The sequence below is a fragment of the Culex pipiens genome, chromosome 2, assembly GCF_016801865.2.
Source record: "Culex pipiens pallens isolate TS chromosome 2, TS_CPP_V2, whole genome shotgun sequence".
NCBI classification, from domain to species: Eukaryota; Metazoa; Arthropoda; class Insecta; order Diptera; family Culicidae; genus Culex; species Culex pipiens.
Window position 1 is genome coordinate 114,377,333 of NC_068938.1, and position 19,016 is coordinate 114,396,348.

At 36.1% G+C, this 19,016-nt stretch overlaps 2 protein-coding genes across 3 annotated transcripts; one reads left to right on the forward strand and one right to left on the reverse strand.

The window, feature by feature from the left end:
• Positions 1-1,801: 1,801 nt before the first annotated feature.
• Positions 1,802-12,914, reverse strand: LOC120414706 (ras-related protein Rab-9B). The gene is made up of 4 exons (XM_039576015.2): positions 12,845-12,914; positions 12,280-12,514; positions 11,890-12,026; positions 1,802-5,461 (listed from the first exon to the last, which is right to left on the reverse strand). Exons 2-4 carry the CDS (start codon positions 12,332-12,334, stop codon positions 4,952-4,954), a joined length of 702 nt encoding a protein of 233 aa, XP_039431949.1. The 5' UTR covers positions 12,335-12,514; positions 12,845-12,914; the 3' UTR covers positions 1,802-4,951.
• Positions 12,915-15,301: 2,387 nt separating this feature from the next.
• LOC120414725 ((Lyso)-N-acylphosphatidylethanolamine lipase) lies at positions 15,302-17,942 on the forward strand. 2 transcript variants are annotated; one of them, XM_039576029.2, is made up of 6 exons: positions 15,302-15,613; positions 15,701-15,779; positions 15,855-15,919; positions 16,056-16,440; positions 17,051-17,320; positions 17,385-17,942. In XM_039576029.2, exons 2-6 carry the CDS (start codon positions 15,742-15,744, stop codon positions 17,716-17,718), a joined length of 1,092 nt encoding a protein of 363 aa, XP_039431963.1. In that variant the 5' UTR covers positions 15,302-15,613; positions 15,701-15,741; the 3' UTR covers positions 17,719-17,942. The 2 variants fall into 2 exon arrangements, with proteins under 2 accessions (XP_039431963.1, XP_039431962.1); XM_039576028.2 differs by having other exon boundaries at positions 15,302-15,779.
• Positions 17,943-19,016: the final 1,074 nt, after the last annotated feature.

Here is a 19,016-nt window from a genome sequence, read left to right on the forward strand (position 1 = left end):
TACCCCACAAGGTATGTCCATATTACCCCACAAGGCATGTCCAAATTACCCCACAAGGCATGTCCAAATTACCCCATAGGGGTGTTCATATTACCCCCACACAAAAATGTGGGGGTAATTTGGACACCTTTTAACTTTTGCGATAAAAATGGGGTTTTCATCAAAATTTAACGAAATGAATGACATTTTTCCATCAAATATGGTCTCTTTTATCCTCTGTTGTCATCCACATTCCTTTAAAATATCCATACAGCCCGTAACAGAGCAATTTCCTTAGGGTGTCCAAATTACCCCACACTCCCCTATGTGTTTTTTGAACATCTCAGTTCCTTTTCTGGCAGATTTGGGTTCAGGTGGGTCGATTAGCCATAGACCTATCAAAACTGAGTGAGATTGTTGAACTGATTTTGATCAACCTCTGGCTCTGACTTGCTACATGATTTGCTTATTGCATGGACATTTCCGTTTTTTGTGCCAAGGAATACTTGATTTTGTATACGTCATTTGAATCACACAAATCTGCTTGACATTTTCAGGGGTTGTTTGGACATATGAGTCGTTCCCTGACATCGACTTTTTCTAAGATTTTTGAAAAATCTCTTTTTTAAAATGCAATTTCTTAAGAGAAAACTTAACAAAAGTAATCTTTTGGGTAAGCAAATTTAAAGATTTTTTGACGTAGATTAAAATTTACGTCGAGTTCTGCCAGGTATGAAAATTTTGCGTTTGAAGTTTAAAAATCTATTTTTGCAATTCCGTCGTCAAACTTCTTACTTTGCCTACTTTGACCGACGAAAAAGCTTTCTTTTCTGTACCAAAAATAATAGAATTGAATGGTAAGACTTACCAAAGTAAATGCTGAATGGTTCTGCATTTCAGCACTGAAATGGATGCTGAAAAGTTGAAGTTTTCAGCATTCCTTTCGATTTTTTTTAAATTAAAACGATTATTTGACAAAAAGTATACGAACATTTCACTTATAATTTCACTTAAGGGTTTTTTCGGGACTGCCAAAATTGTTGTATGAAACCCGTTGCATAACTTGATTTTTTCAACATTCGTCGTATTTATCCAACACGTTGGATAAATGTGTGCTGAAAAAATCTTCGCTTTGCAATTTGTTGCATAATCTGCTTATTATAACCCGTTGGACGAAAAAACTGACCATTGCATTCGATTGTTGAGAGTCTTGCCTTCCTCACCTCAATGAGGAAAGGCTATAAAATCAGTCGAAAATGAACCTTTTAATTTTACTTTCTAGACCCACCTTCACATATATATTTCGACTCAGAATCATATACTGAGCAAATGTCTGTGTGTGTAGTCGGATGTTGATTAAAATAATTGCACTTGATTATCTCGGTGCTGGCTGAACCGATTTTGACCGTTTTGTTCTCCTTCGGTCCGTATCGGGGTCCGATAAATCACTATTTATAAATCATTATGTTTTTCTATAAGTTCTTCAAAAATTATGCTGAAAAACTATTTTGACTATGTTCCGGAAGTTTTTAAAAAGGGTGGTTTTTGTAAGAAAGCTGAAATTATGCAAAAAAAAGACAGTTTTATGATCTGAAATTTTTATATGAATTTAAAAAGTTACACTTACAGATACTTGAGGATTCTTGCGGTTTTTAAACCTACAAACTTTGTGTGTCGGTTTGCCCCATTTACCATTGATCTAGAGTCTGGTATTTGCCCCAAATAGTAAATATATGCCCAAACAACCCCTTCCATATAGATTGGTGAGGTTGATGAGGTTTTTTAAATTATGATTGTTTCGAAATTGAAAGTCAACACTCGGTTACGGTGAAACTATTTTATTGTTAAATTGATTTTTAAATATATTGTAAAACTAAATCTCGCTTATCTTACAAATTTGTTATAAATTAATTACGCTGCTTCACATTAGCTACGAGAATTGTGTTGTTGAATCTGATCGGAGCCAATCAGCGCGAGTGCAGCAAGTACCTATTTTGCAATAAAAGGCCTAATGATTAGTATTGGTTGTAGTACCATGCTTCTGTATGCAAGCACATCGTGAAACTTGTCTGCTTCCGATTCGGAGTAATACAGTAATTTGCGGGTGACGACGGTGTGTGAAAAATATTAAAACTGTTAAATCTTCCCCCACCGAAAAAAGGAGAGCAGTTCTCTAGGATTTCGGTCATTCGATTTTTTTTTGTATTTTTTAATCCGACTGAAACTTTTTTGGTGCCTTCGGTATGCCCAAAGAAGCCATTTTGCATCATTAGTTTGTCCATATAATTTTCCATACAAATTCGGCAGCTGTCCATACAAAAATGATGTATGAAAATTCAAAAATCTGTATCTTTTGAAGGAATTTTTTGATCGATTTGGTGTCTTCGGCAAAGTTGTAGGTATGGATACGGACTACACTGGAAAAAAATAATACACGGTAAAAAAAATTTGGTGATTTTTTTATTTAACTTTTTATCACTAAAACTTGATTTACAAAAAAACACTATTTCTAATTTTTTTTATTTTTTGATATGTTTTAGAAGACATAAAATGCCAACTTTTCAGAAATTTCCAGGTTGTGCAAAAAATCACTGACCGAGTTATGAATTTTTTAATCAATACTGATTTTTTCAAAAAATCGAAATTTTGGTCGTAAAAATTTTTCAACTTCATTTTTCGATGTAAAATCAAATTTGCAATCAAAAAGTACTTTACTGAAATTTTGATAAAATGCACCGTTTTCAAGTTATAGCCATATTTAAGTGACTTTTTTGAAAATAGTCGCAGTTTTTCATTTTTTTAAATTAGTGCACATGTTTGCCCAGTTTTGAAAAAAAATATTTTTGAAAAGCTGAGAAAATTCTCTATATTTTGCTTATTTGGACTTTGTTGATACGACCTTTAGTTGCTGAGATATTGCAATGCAAAGGTTTAAAAACAGGAAAATTGATGTTTTCTAAGTTTCACCCAAACAACCCACCATTTTCTATCGTCAATATCTCAGCAACTAATGGTCCGATTTTCAATGTTAATATATGAAACATTTGTGAAATTTTCCGATCTCTTCGAAAAAAATATTTTTGGAATTTTCAAATCAAGACTAACATTTCACAAAGGCCAAACATTCAATATTACGCCCTTTTAAAATGTTTGTCTTGATTTGAAAATTCCAAAAATATTTTTTTCGAAAAGATCGGAAAATTTCACAATTGTTTCATATATTAACATTGAAAATCGGACCATTAGTTGCTGAGATATTGACGATAGAAAATGGTGGGTTGTTTGGGTGAAACTTAGAAAACATCAATTTTCCTGTTTTTAAACCTTTGCATTGCAATATCTCAGCAACTAAAGGTCGTATCAACATAGTCCGAATAAGCAAAATATAGAGAATTTTCTCAGCTTTTCAAAAATATTTTTTTCAAAACTGGGCAAACATGTGCACTAATTTAAAAAAATGAAAAACTGCGACTATTTTCAAAAAAGTCACTTAAATATGGCTATAACTTGAAAACGGTGCACTTTATCAGAATTTTAGTAAAGTACTTTTTGATTGCAAATTTGATTTTACATCGAAAAATGAAGTTGAAAAATTTTTACGACCAAAATTTCGATTTTTTGAAAAAATCAGTATTGATTAAAAAATTCATAACTCGGTCAGTGATTTTTTGCACAACCTGGAAATTTCTGAAAAGTTGGCATTTTATGTCTTCTAAAACATATCAAAAAATAAAAAAAATTAAAAATAGTGTTTTTTTGTAAATCAAGTTTTAGTGATAAAAAGTTAAATAAAAAAATCACCAAATTTTTTTTTACCGTGTATTATTTTTTCCAGTGTAGTCCGTATCCATACCTACAACTTTGCCGAAGACACCAAATCGATCAAAAAATTCCTTCAAAAGATACAGATTTTTGAATTTTCATACATCATTTTTGTATGGACAGCTGCCGAATTTGTATGGAAAATTATATGGACAAACTAATGATGCAAAATGGCTTCTTTGGGCATACCGAAGGCACCAAAAAAGTTTCAGCCGGATTAAAAAATACAAAAATTAAAATTGAAGAAAAAAGACCGATTTCGTAGAGAATTGCTCAGGAGTGTTTGGAGCGGTGCCAGAAAAGTCACACAAAACTAGTCATTTCGTCTATTACGGTGATTGTAAACAAGGAGCAGAGTGTAAATACGTCTAAATAAACATGTAAATAACAAAAGTATAAACATAAAGTGGAATGCTACAAAGGCGACATCAAGCAGTTGGTTCCTAGCAGAGTTGTTTAGCACGGTTGAAACCTCATTGCAGAGTGGAGTAATCTCATTTCTATTGCTTTCTTCAAATTAAAGATCTACGTATTCTGGAATGTGTGCAAAGCAGTTGACTGATTTTACATTCAAACTATCAATTTGTACCAATAACCGCAACGAGGGCAGTTCGTCTGCAACAAAAAAAATTAAAGGTGCGGAATGGTAAAATTGAATTGTTACAATATTTTTTTTCGTTTCTTCGTTTACTCTATATATGGCCTGCATATGTTTGATTGTGACATTCCTTGCCAACGCTTGTAGTCGCGATTCAAATCTGAGTGCGTTAGATTCTTCCCCAATTCGTTTGCTGCGTGTGGAGTGCTCTTTGCACACTTACAATTGATTTTACCTCAGCCTTAGCAGCCTGTCAGCAGCAGGTGCTCAAACAGAGCTTGTTTGTGTGTGTGTGTTTTGTCGTGTTTAAAAGCTGAGAATCATTTATTATTCTGACCGGGGAAGATGTGTGTAAACATGCTTTGATATAAAAAATATTGGAGTATAATATATCTTACCAATTTTTGCCCTCACTACTCCCGCCCTCCCTAATCGTTCTGGGTATCTTTTTTGTGTGTGTATTCATCACTTATCACATGTCGACGATTTCACGACCAACAGTCACGCGTTTCTTACAAAAAAAAATATGTTGCGTCTTCATCGTTGCCTTCATTAATTCGGATAATCGTCGTCGTCCGGCACGGGATGTCCACTGCCTACGTTCCCTCCGATGCAGCAAAACCGGCTCGTATTCGCGCTCAAATTCACCCCCTTGGTCAGATCGATCGTGTCGTGGCCTTGGGCGCGCAGCTCCCGTTCCGTACACTTCTCCAGCTTTTGCCACTGCTTGACGGCCAGCGCGAACGCCTCGTACACGTTCTCCGACGATTTGGCCGAAGTTTCGATAAACGCGGCCACGTGATGCTCCTGGCACCACTCGGACACTTCCTCGGCCGTGACCTGCCGCTGGGCCACCGGGATGTCACTTTTCGTTCCGACCACGATGAACGGAAAGCGGTCCGCTTTGACGTCGTAGTATTTGAGGAATTCTTCGCGCCACTGGATGAGCGCACGGAAGCTGGATTTGTCGTCCACCGCGTACGCCAGCAGGCAGATGTCCGAGCCCCGGTAGAAGGGTGTTCGCAGGGCCTTGAACCGTTCCTGGCCGGCGGTGTCCCAAATCTGGAGGAGGGGATAAAACACTTGTTTACAAATTTGACTACATGTTATTTTTTTTTAATAAAGGCAATCGAATCTATATAAAAAAGAAAAGTTTCGTGTACAAATTTTGATATATCACAGCAACACTGAATATTAAAAAAAAACGCTTGACTTGTATTAACAATATTCGAAATATAAGAAATATAGGGAAAAGTGGGGCAAGTGTAACAAGCTAAGAAAATGCTCGTTATAACATATTAAAAACGTTAAAAAATCCGTCAGATTTTTTTTAAATCATCTTATTCCAGGTCTTGACTAGGACTTTGATAGAACAAGTTTTTATTAAAAATCCTGTTTTTTAATGTAAAAAATTGATTTCAATTTTTTTGATTTTCCGTACGTTCCACTCAACTAGTGGGGCAAGACGAACAACCCTCTGGGGCAAGAGGAACAATGCATGAAACAACATGTTAATTTGCTAACAATTAAACTGTTATCACTTAGATAAATCAGATTAGAATGTATTCGAAGCGTTTTTAATTTTAAGATTAAATTGTAATATTTTATTTTAGAGCAATTCCAGCTCAAATCAGGATTTTTCTGGTACTTTTGTACCCGACCCTCTCCGATTTCAATGAAACTTTGTAGACATGTTATCCTAGGTCTATATAAGTCATTTTTGTGTATATGGAGCCAATAGTACTCGAGAATAACATTTGAGAAGGGCGTAAGGTATTTAAATATTTTAGTATTTTGCAATTTAAAAATTACTGTATCTCGAAGCCGTTGCATCGTATCAAAAAGTGGTCAAAGACAAACTTGTAGGAAATTTGACGGGCTTTCTGATAAAAATACACTGAAACAAAAATACACGCCACTTTTATGTCATTTTTCAATTTTTAAGTTTAAAGTTAAATTTGAAGTTGATGTCACGATTTTTTTTCACTCAAAATTTTTGAGGAAATACCCTGAGATGTTACCAAAAGACTGACGAAAAATGCAGGATGGTATGTCTCTCCTAAAAAAAACAAAAATCATTTACTAAAACTGTTTTTTTGAAAAGTGGTCTAAACGTCAAATTTTTTAAAAACCGGTAGTGGGAATCGATTTCCCAGATAATTTTACATAAAAGTCTCCATATTGACCATTGTCCTATGTCCAATCCTTGGGAAGATACAGCGGGTTTAAAAATAAAAATGTTGAAAAAACGGGATTTTTGTTGGTTTTTGGCATTTTCTATATGACAGATTTGGGTTTTCAGTCTCGTAAATATTTTTACCGGAAAGCTCGTCCAATTTCCCATAAGTTTGCCTTTAACAGCTTTTTGATTTATATCGTTTTTATATTTACGTAATCAAATTTACTATCCTGGTTTCTACCGCACTGAAAAAAATATTCTATTTTCAGTTATAAGCAATGTAATTAAGCTTATATCTGTAAGCCCTTACATCCAATTGAAATGCTGTCAAAGGCAAACTTATGGGAAATTGGACGAGCTTTCCGTTAAAATATTTACGAGACTGGAAAACCAAGTCTGTTATATAGAAAATGCCAAAAACCACCAAATATCCCGTTTTTTCAACATTTTGCCTTCCTCACTGAGGTAAGGCTATAATCCTGCTCTAAAAAGGAACTTTTTATTAAAAGCTCGAAGACCCACCTTCATATATACATATCGACTCAGAATCGAAAACAGAACAAATGTCTGTGTGTGTGTATGTGTGTGTGTGTGTGTGTGTATGTGTGTGTGTGTATGTGTGTGTGTGTGTGTATGTATGTATGTGTTCAAAAATCTTGCCAAGTTTTCTCAGCACTGGCTGAACCGATTTTGATCGAACCAGTTGCATTCGACTTGGTTTAGGGTCCCATACATCGCTATTGAATTGTTTGAAGTTTCGATAAGTATTTCAAAAGTTATGTATAAAAATGTGTTTTCACATATATCCGGATCTCACTTAAATGCATGTAAACGAAGTCCGGATCCATCATCCGACCCATCATTGGTTAGATAATCGAGAGACCTTTCCAACGAGTCCACATAATTGAAGATCTGGCAACCCTGTCTCGAGTTATGACCACTTAAGTGATATTTATGTACTTTTCTGAAGCCGGATCTCACTTAAATGCATGTAAACGATGTCCAGATCCATCATCCGACCCATCATTGGTTAGGTAATCGAGAGACCTTTCCAACGATTTCACATAATTGAAAATCTGGCAACCCTGTCTCAAGTTATGACCACTTAAGTGATATTTATGTACTTTTTTAAGCCGGATCTCACTTAAATGTATGTAAACGATGTCCAGATCCATCATCCGACCCATCGTTGGTTAGGTAATCAAGAGACCTTTCCAACGAGTCCACATAATTGAAAATCTGGCAACCCTGTCTCGAGTTATGACCACTTAAGTGTTATTTATGTCCTTTTTTGAAGCCGGATCTCACTTAAATGCATGTAAACGATGTCCGGATCCATCATCCGACCCATCATTGGTTAGGTAATTGAGAGATCTTTCCAACGAGTCCACAACATTGAAGATCTGGCAACCCTGCCTCGAGTCATGACCACTTAAGGGATATTTATGTACTTTTTTGAAGCCGGATCTCACTGTATGTAAACGATGTCCGGAACCATCATCCGACCCATCGTTGGTTAGGTAATCAAGAGACCTTTCCAACGAGTCCATATAATTGAAAATCTGGCAACCCTGTCTCGAGTTATGACAATTTAAGTTATATCTGTGTACTTATTTTTCTGGACCTAAAAAAATAGCTAAAATATGTGTCCAAACCACTCATATTACCCATTGTTGGTGAGGAAGGCATCAACCACATAGGTGGATTAAGTTAGTTTTTATTTTTAAAACCGCCGTATCTTCCCAAGGATTGGACATAGGACAATGGTCAATATGGAGACTTTTATGAAAAATTATCTGGGGACTCTCCCACTACGGGTTTTTAAAAATTTTGACGTTTAGACCACTTTAAAAAAAAAACAGTTTTAGTAATTGATTTTTGTATTTTTTATGAGAGACATACCATCCTGCATTTTTCGTCAGTCTTTTAGTAACATTTAAGGCTATTTCCTCAAAAAATTTGAGCGAAAAAAAATCGTGACATCACCTTCAAATTTAAGTTTTAGACTTAAAAATCAAAAAATCTCATAGATGTGGCGTGTATTTTTGTTTCAGTGTATTTTTTTCAGAAAGCCTGTCCAATTTCCTACAAGTTTGTCTTTGACCACTTTTTGATACGACGCAACGGCTTCGAGATACAGTTATTTTTAAATTACATAATACAAAAATATTTTAATACCTTACGCCCTTCTCAAATGTTATTCTCTTGTACTATTTGCTCCATATGCACAAAAATGACTTATAAAGGCCTAGGATAACATGTCTACAAAGTTTCATTGAAATCGGAGAGGGTCGGGTACAAAAGTATCAGAAAAATTCCTTATTTGAGCTGAAATTGCTCTTTTCTAAAAATTTGATCGTTTTCACGAAAAAAATATTACTTGGATGATAAATAAAAATTTCCTTACATCCCAATGACAATTTTTACATAAAAAACAAATTTTAAGCCTGATTTTCTACATTTTGGAATAAAAAGAAGTACCGTCAACTGGAATAATCGGGACTACAGTCTAAATAGGGACAGCAGTAGATAGAGCATTTGAAGTTTTTAAATTTGGAAATGGATGCTCTAACATGGTTCAAACTGCTGTCCCAATTCGCCCCATGTGTCCAAATTCACCCCAGTTGACGGATCCAACCGTGTGGCTCAATCAGACCGCGCACTGGACTCACAATCCATCGCCGGTTCGAATCCCGGGCGGGCACTAAAAATTCTAAATGTAAATATGGGTATCCAGCTACTTCACCCGTGCCGCAGTTTCTAAGTCATTTTAGATATGGTTCGTTAGGGTGTAATATGGTTGTATGGAAAAAATTAAAGTTGTCTAAATTTAGTGAGCACAGCACTTTTTCAGTTCCTAATGGGGTCCTCAACAACTCCCCAAAGTTTGGGACCAATTGGTTTAGTCCTCACTTTGCGCAAAGCGATTCAATTTTCCATATAAATTTGTATGGAGAAAACCATTTTTTTGGATTTTGATATTTATTAAATCCACGATTCATGCTATATCAAAACCGGACTCATATTCCGATGCTCTGGAATCTGCTCTACAACTTTCCAGAAGAGAGTATGGTGCTAGCTTGCCCCTAAAAAAAGATACAGCGTGTTCAAAACTCGTCTAAAGCGTGTTTTTTGCTCGAAAACCACGTTTTAGACGAGTTTTGAGGGCTCTATATCTTCTTTCAGGAGCAAGTTAGCACCATACTCTCTTCGGCAAAGTTGTAGAGCACCTTCCAAAGCATCGGAATATGAGTCCGGTTTTGATATGGCATGAAACGTCGAATTGTTAAATATCAAAATCCTAAAAAATGGTTTTCCCCATACAAATTTATATGGAAAATTGAATCGCTTTGCGCAAAGTGAGGACTTAACCAATCGGTCCCAAACTTTGGGGAGTTGTTTAGGACCCCAAAAGGAACTGAAAAAGTGCTGTGCTGGGAAATCGATTTTGATATTACACCCTAATGGTTCGTACCTACTAGCAATAGTAGCCGACAGATAAAAAAAAGCAAAATGTCATTGTTGTTCCAAAATTTGTTAAGCCCAAAAATGTCATTAAAAAAATTATGAAATGGGCTTAAAAGCGTGTTTCACACAGATTTAAAGCCGAAAAATTAACTGTTTAATTTGACCTCCTAGGCCCACCTTCATTTCTGGAGTTATTTTTTTTTAAAGGTCCAATAAACCAAATTTCCAGTTTTTGCTTTTTGGGTGTTTTTTAAACCGCCTTGAGTCAGAGGTATCAAAAAACACCCAAAAAGCAAATACTGAAAATTTGGTTTATTGGACCTTTTCAAAAAAAAACTCCAGATTTATACATATCGACTTAGAATCGAAAACTAACAAAATATCTGTTTGTCTTGGTCAAAATTGTCACTCAGATTTCTCAGCTCTGGCTCAACCGATGACTTGGTTTAGGTCCCATAGATCAAGTTTCGATAAGTAGTTCAAAAGTTATGTTTAAAAATGTGTTTTCGCATATTGTTAGGTTGATGACCGGAAATCTTAATAGATATTAGCATGTTATATATTGTTTGATAGGTAATCGAAAAACCTTTCAAACGAGTCTAAAAGTTTAAAGATCTGGCAACCATGTCTCAAGTCTCAAGTTATCTGTATGAAAACTATGTCTGAATCAATCATTCGAGCGATCGTTGGATAGGTAATCGAAAGACCTTTTGAACGAGTCTAAAGTTCTTCCGAACGTCTAATACAGCGATTCTCGACGGGGGTACCGGGCCTACCAGGAAAGTGCTGTGTCCTATCCCTCGCCTAGACCAGACCAAAATCCATGATAAAGCTGACAGACCAAATCTGTCAGACCAAGACTGTCAGACCAAAGAGCAAAAAGTAAACAATCTTAGGTGCACACAAATCAACAAAAGAAAATTTGAAAAAGATTTTATTTTTTCCAATTCAATGACTGGGTTTGGACTGCAAAATTGAATGGACGTCAGAAAATGATTAAACTGTGCGGCGTCCTGTACACCGACAATTGAATTAGCAGTTAAAAACCTTATTCTTCCACTTTAATTTTTGATCGCATTTTCGGTTTACACCTGAAAAATCTTGAAATTATTTATACGGATTTGTGATTCCTCTCTTTCCACCATGCCCTTGGGGCCTACTTGATTTAAATGGCAGGGGGTGCCAGTCTGGAAGAAGGTTGAGAATTGCTGGTCTAATCGACCAAAGATCAGGCAACAAAGTATGCCAATTCTTTTTGAGACTAGATTCTAATTGAACTTAATTGGTTCCATACCTCAAACTATGTTTTGTGCGCACTTTATTTCCAAAAAAATATAATCCAGATGAAAATTATTTCCGGATCTTGTGTGTGATCTATATTTTGTTACGAGTGAGAAGGCACCAACCACAGAGGTGGATTAAGAATGTTTTTTTTTCTCTGTTGTTTGACTCTGTTATTTCATCAACTAGGTAATATGATCTTCACAATGACAAAATTTGGTATTGATGTTATAACCACCGCCTCCGGTACCTTTAAATGCTAAACATATGCCCCATTGACTGAGTAACAATGTTTTGGTTAAATAGTTATTATGAGTTTTTTAAATCCCAGTGAGAAAACTGGCTAAAGTTCGAGCGAAATTCAAGCCAAGGGATAGCAAACTCAACATTTTTGGTTCCATTGATCAAAGTAAGTGTTAAAACATGTTGAAAAATGGAATTTTTCGATAGTAAAACTATTTGGCCAATTTTGAATGTTTAGAAGAAAGATTCCACACCTACACGATTCCTCATTTCACTTCGATTTAGTGTTAAAATTGACGTATTTCTCATGAAGGCTTACCTGCAGCGTGAATCGTTCGTTATCCACCTGGATGTCCTTGTTGAGGAACTCCACCCCGATGGTGTGGAAACTGTTTGCATCGAAAAAGTTCGACACAAACCGATTCATTAGGCAACTTTTACCTACCCCGCCATCGCCTGTATTAAAAGACAAAACACAAGGTAATTTAATTAGAGCTGCAAGCAAGCAAGCCCCGAACTGCTAACCAGCTGACGATGATCGGACTGATGAACATGATCGTGTAACAGTATTCCCGCAGTCTACCTACATTTACATGCAAATCACAGATACTTTTTCGAGAATGCTACACAACATCTGCATGCAAATGTGGGCGTGGAAGAAGACAAACGCAATCAAATTTTTCAGCAAAACGAGTATCTTTCCACTCACCTAGAATTACTACCTTCAGTAGTACATTTTTGCTCGGTGGCCTCATATTCGTCATCTTGGATGTGTAGATTTGTTTGTCCGATTTCGTCACGACAATCTACGATCGGTGTACTCTACGGTCTATGGCTTGCTTTCTACGCCACAGCCCAACCAGCTTCAGAGAGGTCACTTCTCGGAAATGACCCCGACACGACTACTAAACAAGTTGTCACTTTGCGCAGACAATAAAACCAAACTACAAACAGAAAAAAAAAACAAACTTTCGTCTCGTTTCTTGCCACCTGATTATAACTATCTCTTTGTTCAAATGCGCATAAAATTAAAACATAAATAAACGCGAATTGCCCCACCAACACAGCAGTGGAGCCAAGGTCGAAAATCACTCGCTTTATGCGAAAACCAAAAGTCTAGAGGTTTTATCGATAGAACTTTTTCGTTCTCGGTTCTGCACACAACCAAGCACCAAATAAACCAAGTTTATTTTGAACCACGAACAAAAACACACAACATTAACATTAAGCGAGAAAAGTTATTGCTTCATTTCTGCGTGGAACAGTATTTCAACCTAATCCATTTTTCGTCTCTGATGGCTGATGATGACAGACGTCCGTAGACGGAATGGAACACTGACAAATCGTGAGCAAGATTGAACATAAAAGGAAGGAAAGCGGCGGTTGTCAAAATCAGCCGGCTGTATACGTTAGTTGCAAAAAGGTGGGAAAATGAATGCGGATAAAGGATGGCAAAATTAAATCAGCTTGAGAAATTTTTTTCTGCAATTTTTGTACAAAACAACTTAGATTTTTTGTTCTGTAATGTTAATGTTACCTACCTTTTCTGATATATTTAGCTTTGCATTTATTCTTAAATAATTAAGTTTTTTCATTCACTGGTTGAAATAAACCATCAGCTAGAGAATTGAAACTTATTGAATCACATAAAAACTTACAAGCAATTAAAATGACTTACGATTCTTTCAAATTCTTTCTGAAAATGTTGTCAAGTTATTCAATGAAGCTGCTGTACTGCTAGTTCTTTTAAAATGTTCACTATGCAAAAACAGCAAGCTGAGAAAACGCATGACAAATTGGTCCCACCTAGAGGGTGACGAGCGGGAATTTCCAGGAAAAATTTCCCCAGAAATCGACCATTTGTGGACCTCTCGATTCCCGGGAAATTCAGTCGAGACTCCCGGGAAATTTTAAACTTACAAATATCGAAGTAAAATTATATAAACTAATCAGAAAAAAACATTTGAAAAATTCAAAACTGTTTAGAACATTTAATGTTGAATGTTCGATACGTGAATAAACCAATGCTTCTCTAATCTTCTTATTCAGAAAGTGTTAACTTGTCAAAAAATCCAATAACTTTAGTTGAGAAAAGCCAAACAAATGTAGAGCCCAAAATTTGCCCTAACACATATTTAGCACTAACACCCCAGAAATGAAATCAAATGTTTTATCTACATATATTATTTTTATAATCATTTCTAAGCTTTTTCAAGATGAGTTCAATGATCATATCTCGAGCATAGCAATTCTCGTAATTTAGTTTTTTTGTGAACATTTGAGTTTTCCTGATACCTGTACATATCTCTTCAATGAATGTTTACAGTTGACCTTGAAAATTACAGAAAAAAATCAATTTGTTGTTTTGAGTCGTTGTTTATTACATTGCCAAATTCCCAATACTGGGAAATGCATGTTCGCATAAATGTCCCATATGCAAAAATAACAAGCTGAGAAAAACGCATTTGAAGTTTGTCCCACACATAAGGCTACGTGTTAAGTTTTCGCGAAAAAAACTGGATGTTGTAGGCTTGTTTGAAACACGATTTTGAACCAATCTGCATCAATAACTCAAATTCGATGAAAATGCATATGGGTCATTTATGCGATCAGGGGTGGTATAGCATATATTTTTTTAACAAAAATGTAATAACAACTTTTTAAAAATCACTCAGTGCGAATTAAGATTCGTAAATGTTTTAAACAACTATTTTGAGTCAAAAAAAGCTCAAGAAACGATTTTGTATTAGCAGATTCAGAAAAAATCAAATGGTTTTATATAGTTCCTCAAAATAATGAGGCTACTCAAATTAACGTATCATAGAATTAGTATGAATTATATCTGTATTCATTGTAAAGAAACAAATTTATTACTTTCATTTTAACTTTTTGGCAATGTTGGCATAGTTAAAAAAAACTCCCGGGGCCCGGAAATTCCCGGGAAATGGCCAAATTCAACTCTCGATTCCCGGGAAATCGAAAATCTCACCCTCTAGTCCCATCCATAAGTTACGTGTTGGAATTTAGTGAAAAAATGAGGTTTAATCAATTTTTCTTGAACGAAGTGCTAACTTTCTGTAGTTTTTTTTTTTAAATAAGTTTGCATGATTTAGAACAACCCGAGCAGGGGTAAATAACACCGGAATACCAAATTTTGGTATTACTTGGGCAAATAACAGGGACTAAAATGTGTTGCCCAGTAATAGATGATAAAATACCATGAAACCGCGCCCTTGGAAATCAGATTTTGGTATTCCTGTGGTCTTCCACATACATGATTTTGGTATGCTGTCATGTACCATCTATTACTGGGCAACCAAGGGCACATTTTGGTCGCTGGTATTTGCACAAGAAATACCAAAGTTTGGTATTTTCATACCATTTATAGTGCAGCAGTTGCAGTTAGTGAAAAAACGGAAATGATCCATATGCAACAGCCAAATCTACTCACCTGATGATTCCATGTTGTTCTTAGTGATATTCTACACCACATCGAGTGCAATTGCCATTGATGAACGGCCTGTGCTTGAATTTCTTGAAGCTTCTGAGAAACAACTCATTTCAAAGATAGATTTTTGGAACCTGGAAATTAATGCGTGTTTCGTAAAAGGCGACTAGAATAAAATTAACAAGGACACCAGATTTAAATAAGAACCACTGTCGTAGGCCATGACATTTAGAGCTGGATTCTGAACATTCAGAACTTCATTCATTCTTTGTTTTGATGTCGGCACACAGAGTGCTGAACAAGTTTAGTTATCAATATATATTTACTATCGTAATATTCATTGATAAAAAAAAACAAACAAAGTCCTGTTGCTGTTATTGATCTCACCTAAAGATTCAAAATTCAAACTTTTAATGTTACAGTGTTCCCAATAAATCTTCCACAATCATCTATGAAAACTATGACGCAATTTTCGGCAAAGTTATCTTAAAATCGTCATCGCTGCTGTGAATGTGTTTGAAGCTCTCCGTGAAGTAATGACAAAACAGCTCGCTAGCATGTGTCGCCGCTTTAGTCATTCGTCTGCGTCCAAGCGGTAAACAACACAGCTTCCCGTTTACAGATTCTCTGTACCGTTCTAGAAGTATTTCATAATACCACCTAATCACTTTACTTCGTATAGACACCTACGACGAAACTGCGCATCTCGAGCCTAAATCAACTATGACAGACGAAGAATCAGCTGGCTCATCTGATACAAGGTTTGTATGGTTTAAATGTTGATTATTTGTAGAGATTTTAATGGTAAAACTGATTTGAAATTATTTCTTTTTCAGTTGGTTTAGTTGGACAAGGTATTCCTTCAACATGCTACGTTCAATCGAGAAGTCAATTTTGTCGCGTAAGTATTCATATCTCAATGAATTGGCACAATGAGGTACGATAAGGAAAATTACGAATCAGAGTACAAAGCGTGCAGATATTAGACTTTTGTCCCCAACGCAACGTCACCCCTGATGATGATGTACATTCTACAGATTTGCGACGACCATACCGAGGTATGTTCGTCGACATCGGCCCTTGCGTTGGAGATCAAGATAAAGTGTGGACGATTACGATGAACAACGAAGAATCCAAACGAGTGCCCATTCTGATGCTGCACGGACTTGGCGCGGGTGTGGCGCTATGGGTCCTCAATCTGGACGAGCTAGCCCAGCATCGTACGGTTTACGCGATTGACATTCTTGGCTTTGGACGAAGTTCGCGGCCGCGCTTCTCAGACGATGCCATGGTGGCCGAAAAACAGCTCGTCAAGTCAATCGACGAATGGCGAAAGGAGATGGGTCTCAAGGAGATGATTCTGCTTGGCCATTCGATGGGTGGCTTCCTTGCGGCAAGCTATGCTCTGTCCTATCCCGATCGGTGAGTGATGTGTGTGGTGTTTGATAAACAAATAGTCTTGGAAAATCCTGAATTGAATTTTTATTTTTTTTATTTTTTGGTTTAGTATTTGTTTTTAGTGAAAACATATTGTTTTGTTTGAATTGGTTACTTAAATTAGTCTTGCCCAGAAACACGACCAAAGATACCCCAGAACAGTACAATTTTTTCTAAGTTAGTTCGAAGTTTGTCTAGAGACTAGGTTCTAGAAGTTGAGTTCAAGTGGGTAAATATTACAAGACTCAAATAAATATAAGTTTAGAAAAAATAATATACTACGGTTAAGGAACATAAGTTTAAAAAAACCAAAAATCCAAACACGGTGGTATATAAGGGTGGTCGAAATCCGGGCTTCCTCGGGGCTACCTCTTTAAATTAAAGATTGACCCACCACAAGGCTAAATTCTAAATTTGAGCTCATTAGGGCCACCCTAACGTACCCACACTCACACACAATTCCAAGCCATATTTTAAAAAAACATAAAAGAACAGGTTTTTGCAACAAAAAAATACAACGCCTTGCAAATTTCTCTAATTAAATGTTGGTCCCATGAGTTGAAAATAAATATGATTTTTAAAATATTTTCCCCAGCGTCAAGCACCTCATCCTAGCCGACCCATGGGGATTTCCCGAGAAGCCCAAAGATGTCGAACGGCCGAAGAAAATCCCGATGTGGGCTCGTGCAATCGTAACTGCCTCCAAACCGCTCAACCCGCTGTGGATCCTTCGGTTCTTTGGACCGCTGGGCTCGTGGCTGGTGGGGAAGACCAGGCCGGACATCCTGAGAAAATTTTCCGGCGTCGTCACAAACCCCGACGACATACCAAACTACATTCATCAATGCAACGCACAGAGTCCAACGTGAGTAATTTCATAATCTGAAAAAAAAACTACAATTTCTATAGCTCTATTCCTCCCATTTCAGTGGTGAGAGCGCATTCCACACCATGATGCAGGACTTTGGATGGGCGAAGAACCCAATGATAAACCGAGTACAGGACATGAAGAGCACGGTTCCCATAACGTTTCTGTACGGAGCACGCTCGTGGGTGGACAACAGCCCAGGCGAAACGATCAAGCAGCTGCGGCACCAAAGCTTCGTCAAAGTGCACTCGATTCCCGGTGCCGGTCACCACGTGTACGCGGACGATGCGGCCACCTTCAACCGGTTGATAAACGAGGCGTGCGTGACCTGTGATGCGGAGAATCAAGCCGTGGCCGAAATTAAACCGAAATCGCCGGAAGCCAGTGCAGCTTAGGGTGCATTGGAAGACTAGCTTAAGTTTTTATAGTGCCTGTGAACAAGAAATGGAAACACAAAGATTATTTGTAAGTATTGGAATATGTAAAATTTGATCAAATTCTCAGGTTTGACTATTTAAATAAATTTATTGATATTAAATACTTCCCAGCTTTTGTATTTTATTGTTTCATTTTGAAATTTTACCAAAATCATATTGTTTTGATGATTATTTTTGCATCCAATTAACTATGTATTTTATATGTATGACCATTTCGAAGTTTTAAAATATATCATTAAATTATTTTTAAAATCCGTTTTCAAAATAAAATCTTTTCAAATTATTCTATAATATCGAAATGGCCTACTTATCGTCACCAAAATAACAGAGGAGCAGTTCTCTCAGATTTCGGTCATTCGATTTTTTTTTGTATTTTTTAATCCGGCTGAAACTTTTTTGGTACCTTCGGTATGCCCAAAGAAGCCATTTTGCATCATTAGTTTGTCCATATAATTTTCCATACAAATTTGGCAGCTGGCCATACAAAAATGATGTATGAAAATTCAAAAATCTGTATCTTTTGAACGAATTTTTTGATCGATTTGGTGTCTTTGGCAAAGTTGTATGTATGGATATGGACTACACTGGAAAAAAAGATGCACGGTAAAAATACATTTTGGTGATTTTTTATTTAACTTTTTGTCACTAAAACTTGATTTGCAAAAAAAAAAACACTATTTTTATTTTTTGATATGTTTTAGAGGACATCAAATGCCAACTTTTCAGAAATTTCCAGGTTGTGCAAACAATCTTTGAGCGAGTTATGAATTTTTGAATCAATACTATTTTTTTTCAAAAAATCGAAAAATTGGTCGCAAAAAATTTTTAACTTCATTTTTCGATGTAAAATCAAATTTGCAATCAAAAAGTACTTTAGTGAAATTTTGATAAAGTGCACCGTTTTCAAGTTAAATCCATTTTTAGGTGACTTTTTTGAAAATAGTCGCAGTTTTTCATTTTTTAAAATTAGTGCACATGTTTGCCCACTTTTGAAAAAAATATTTTTGAAAAGCTGAGAAAATTCTCTATATTTTGCACTTTTGAACTATGTTGATATGACCCTTAGTTGCTGACATATTGCCATGCAAAAGTTTAAAAACAGGAAAATTGATGTTTTCTAAATCCCACCCAAACAACACACCATTTTCTAATGTCGATATGTCAGCAACTAATGGTTCGATTTTCAATGTTAAAATATGAAACATTCGTGAAATTTTCCGATCTTTTCGAAAAAAAATATTTTCAATTCTTTTTAA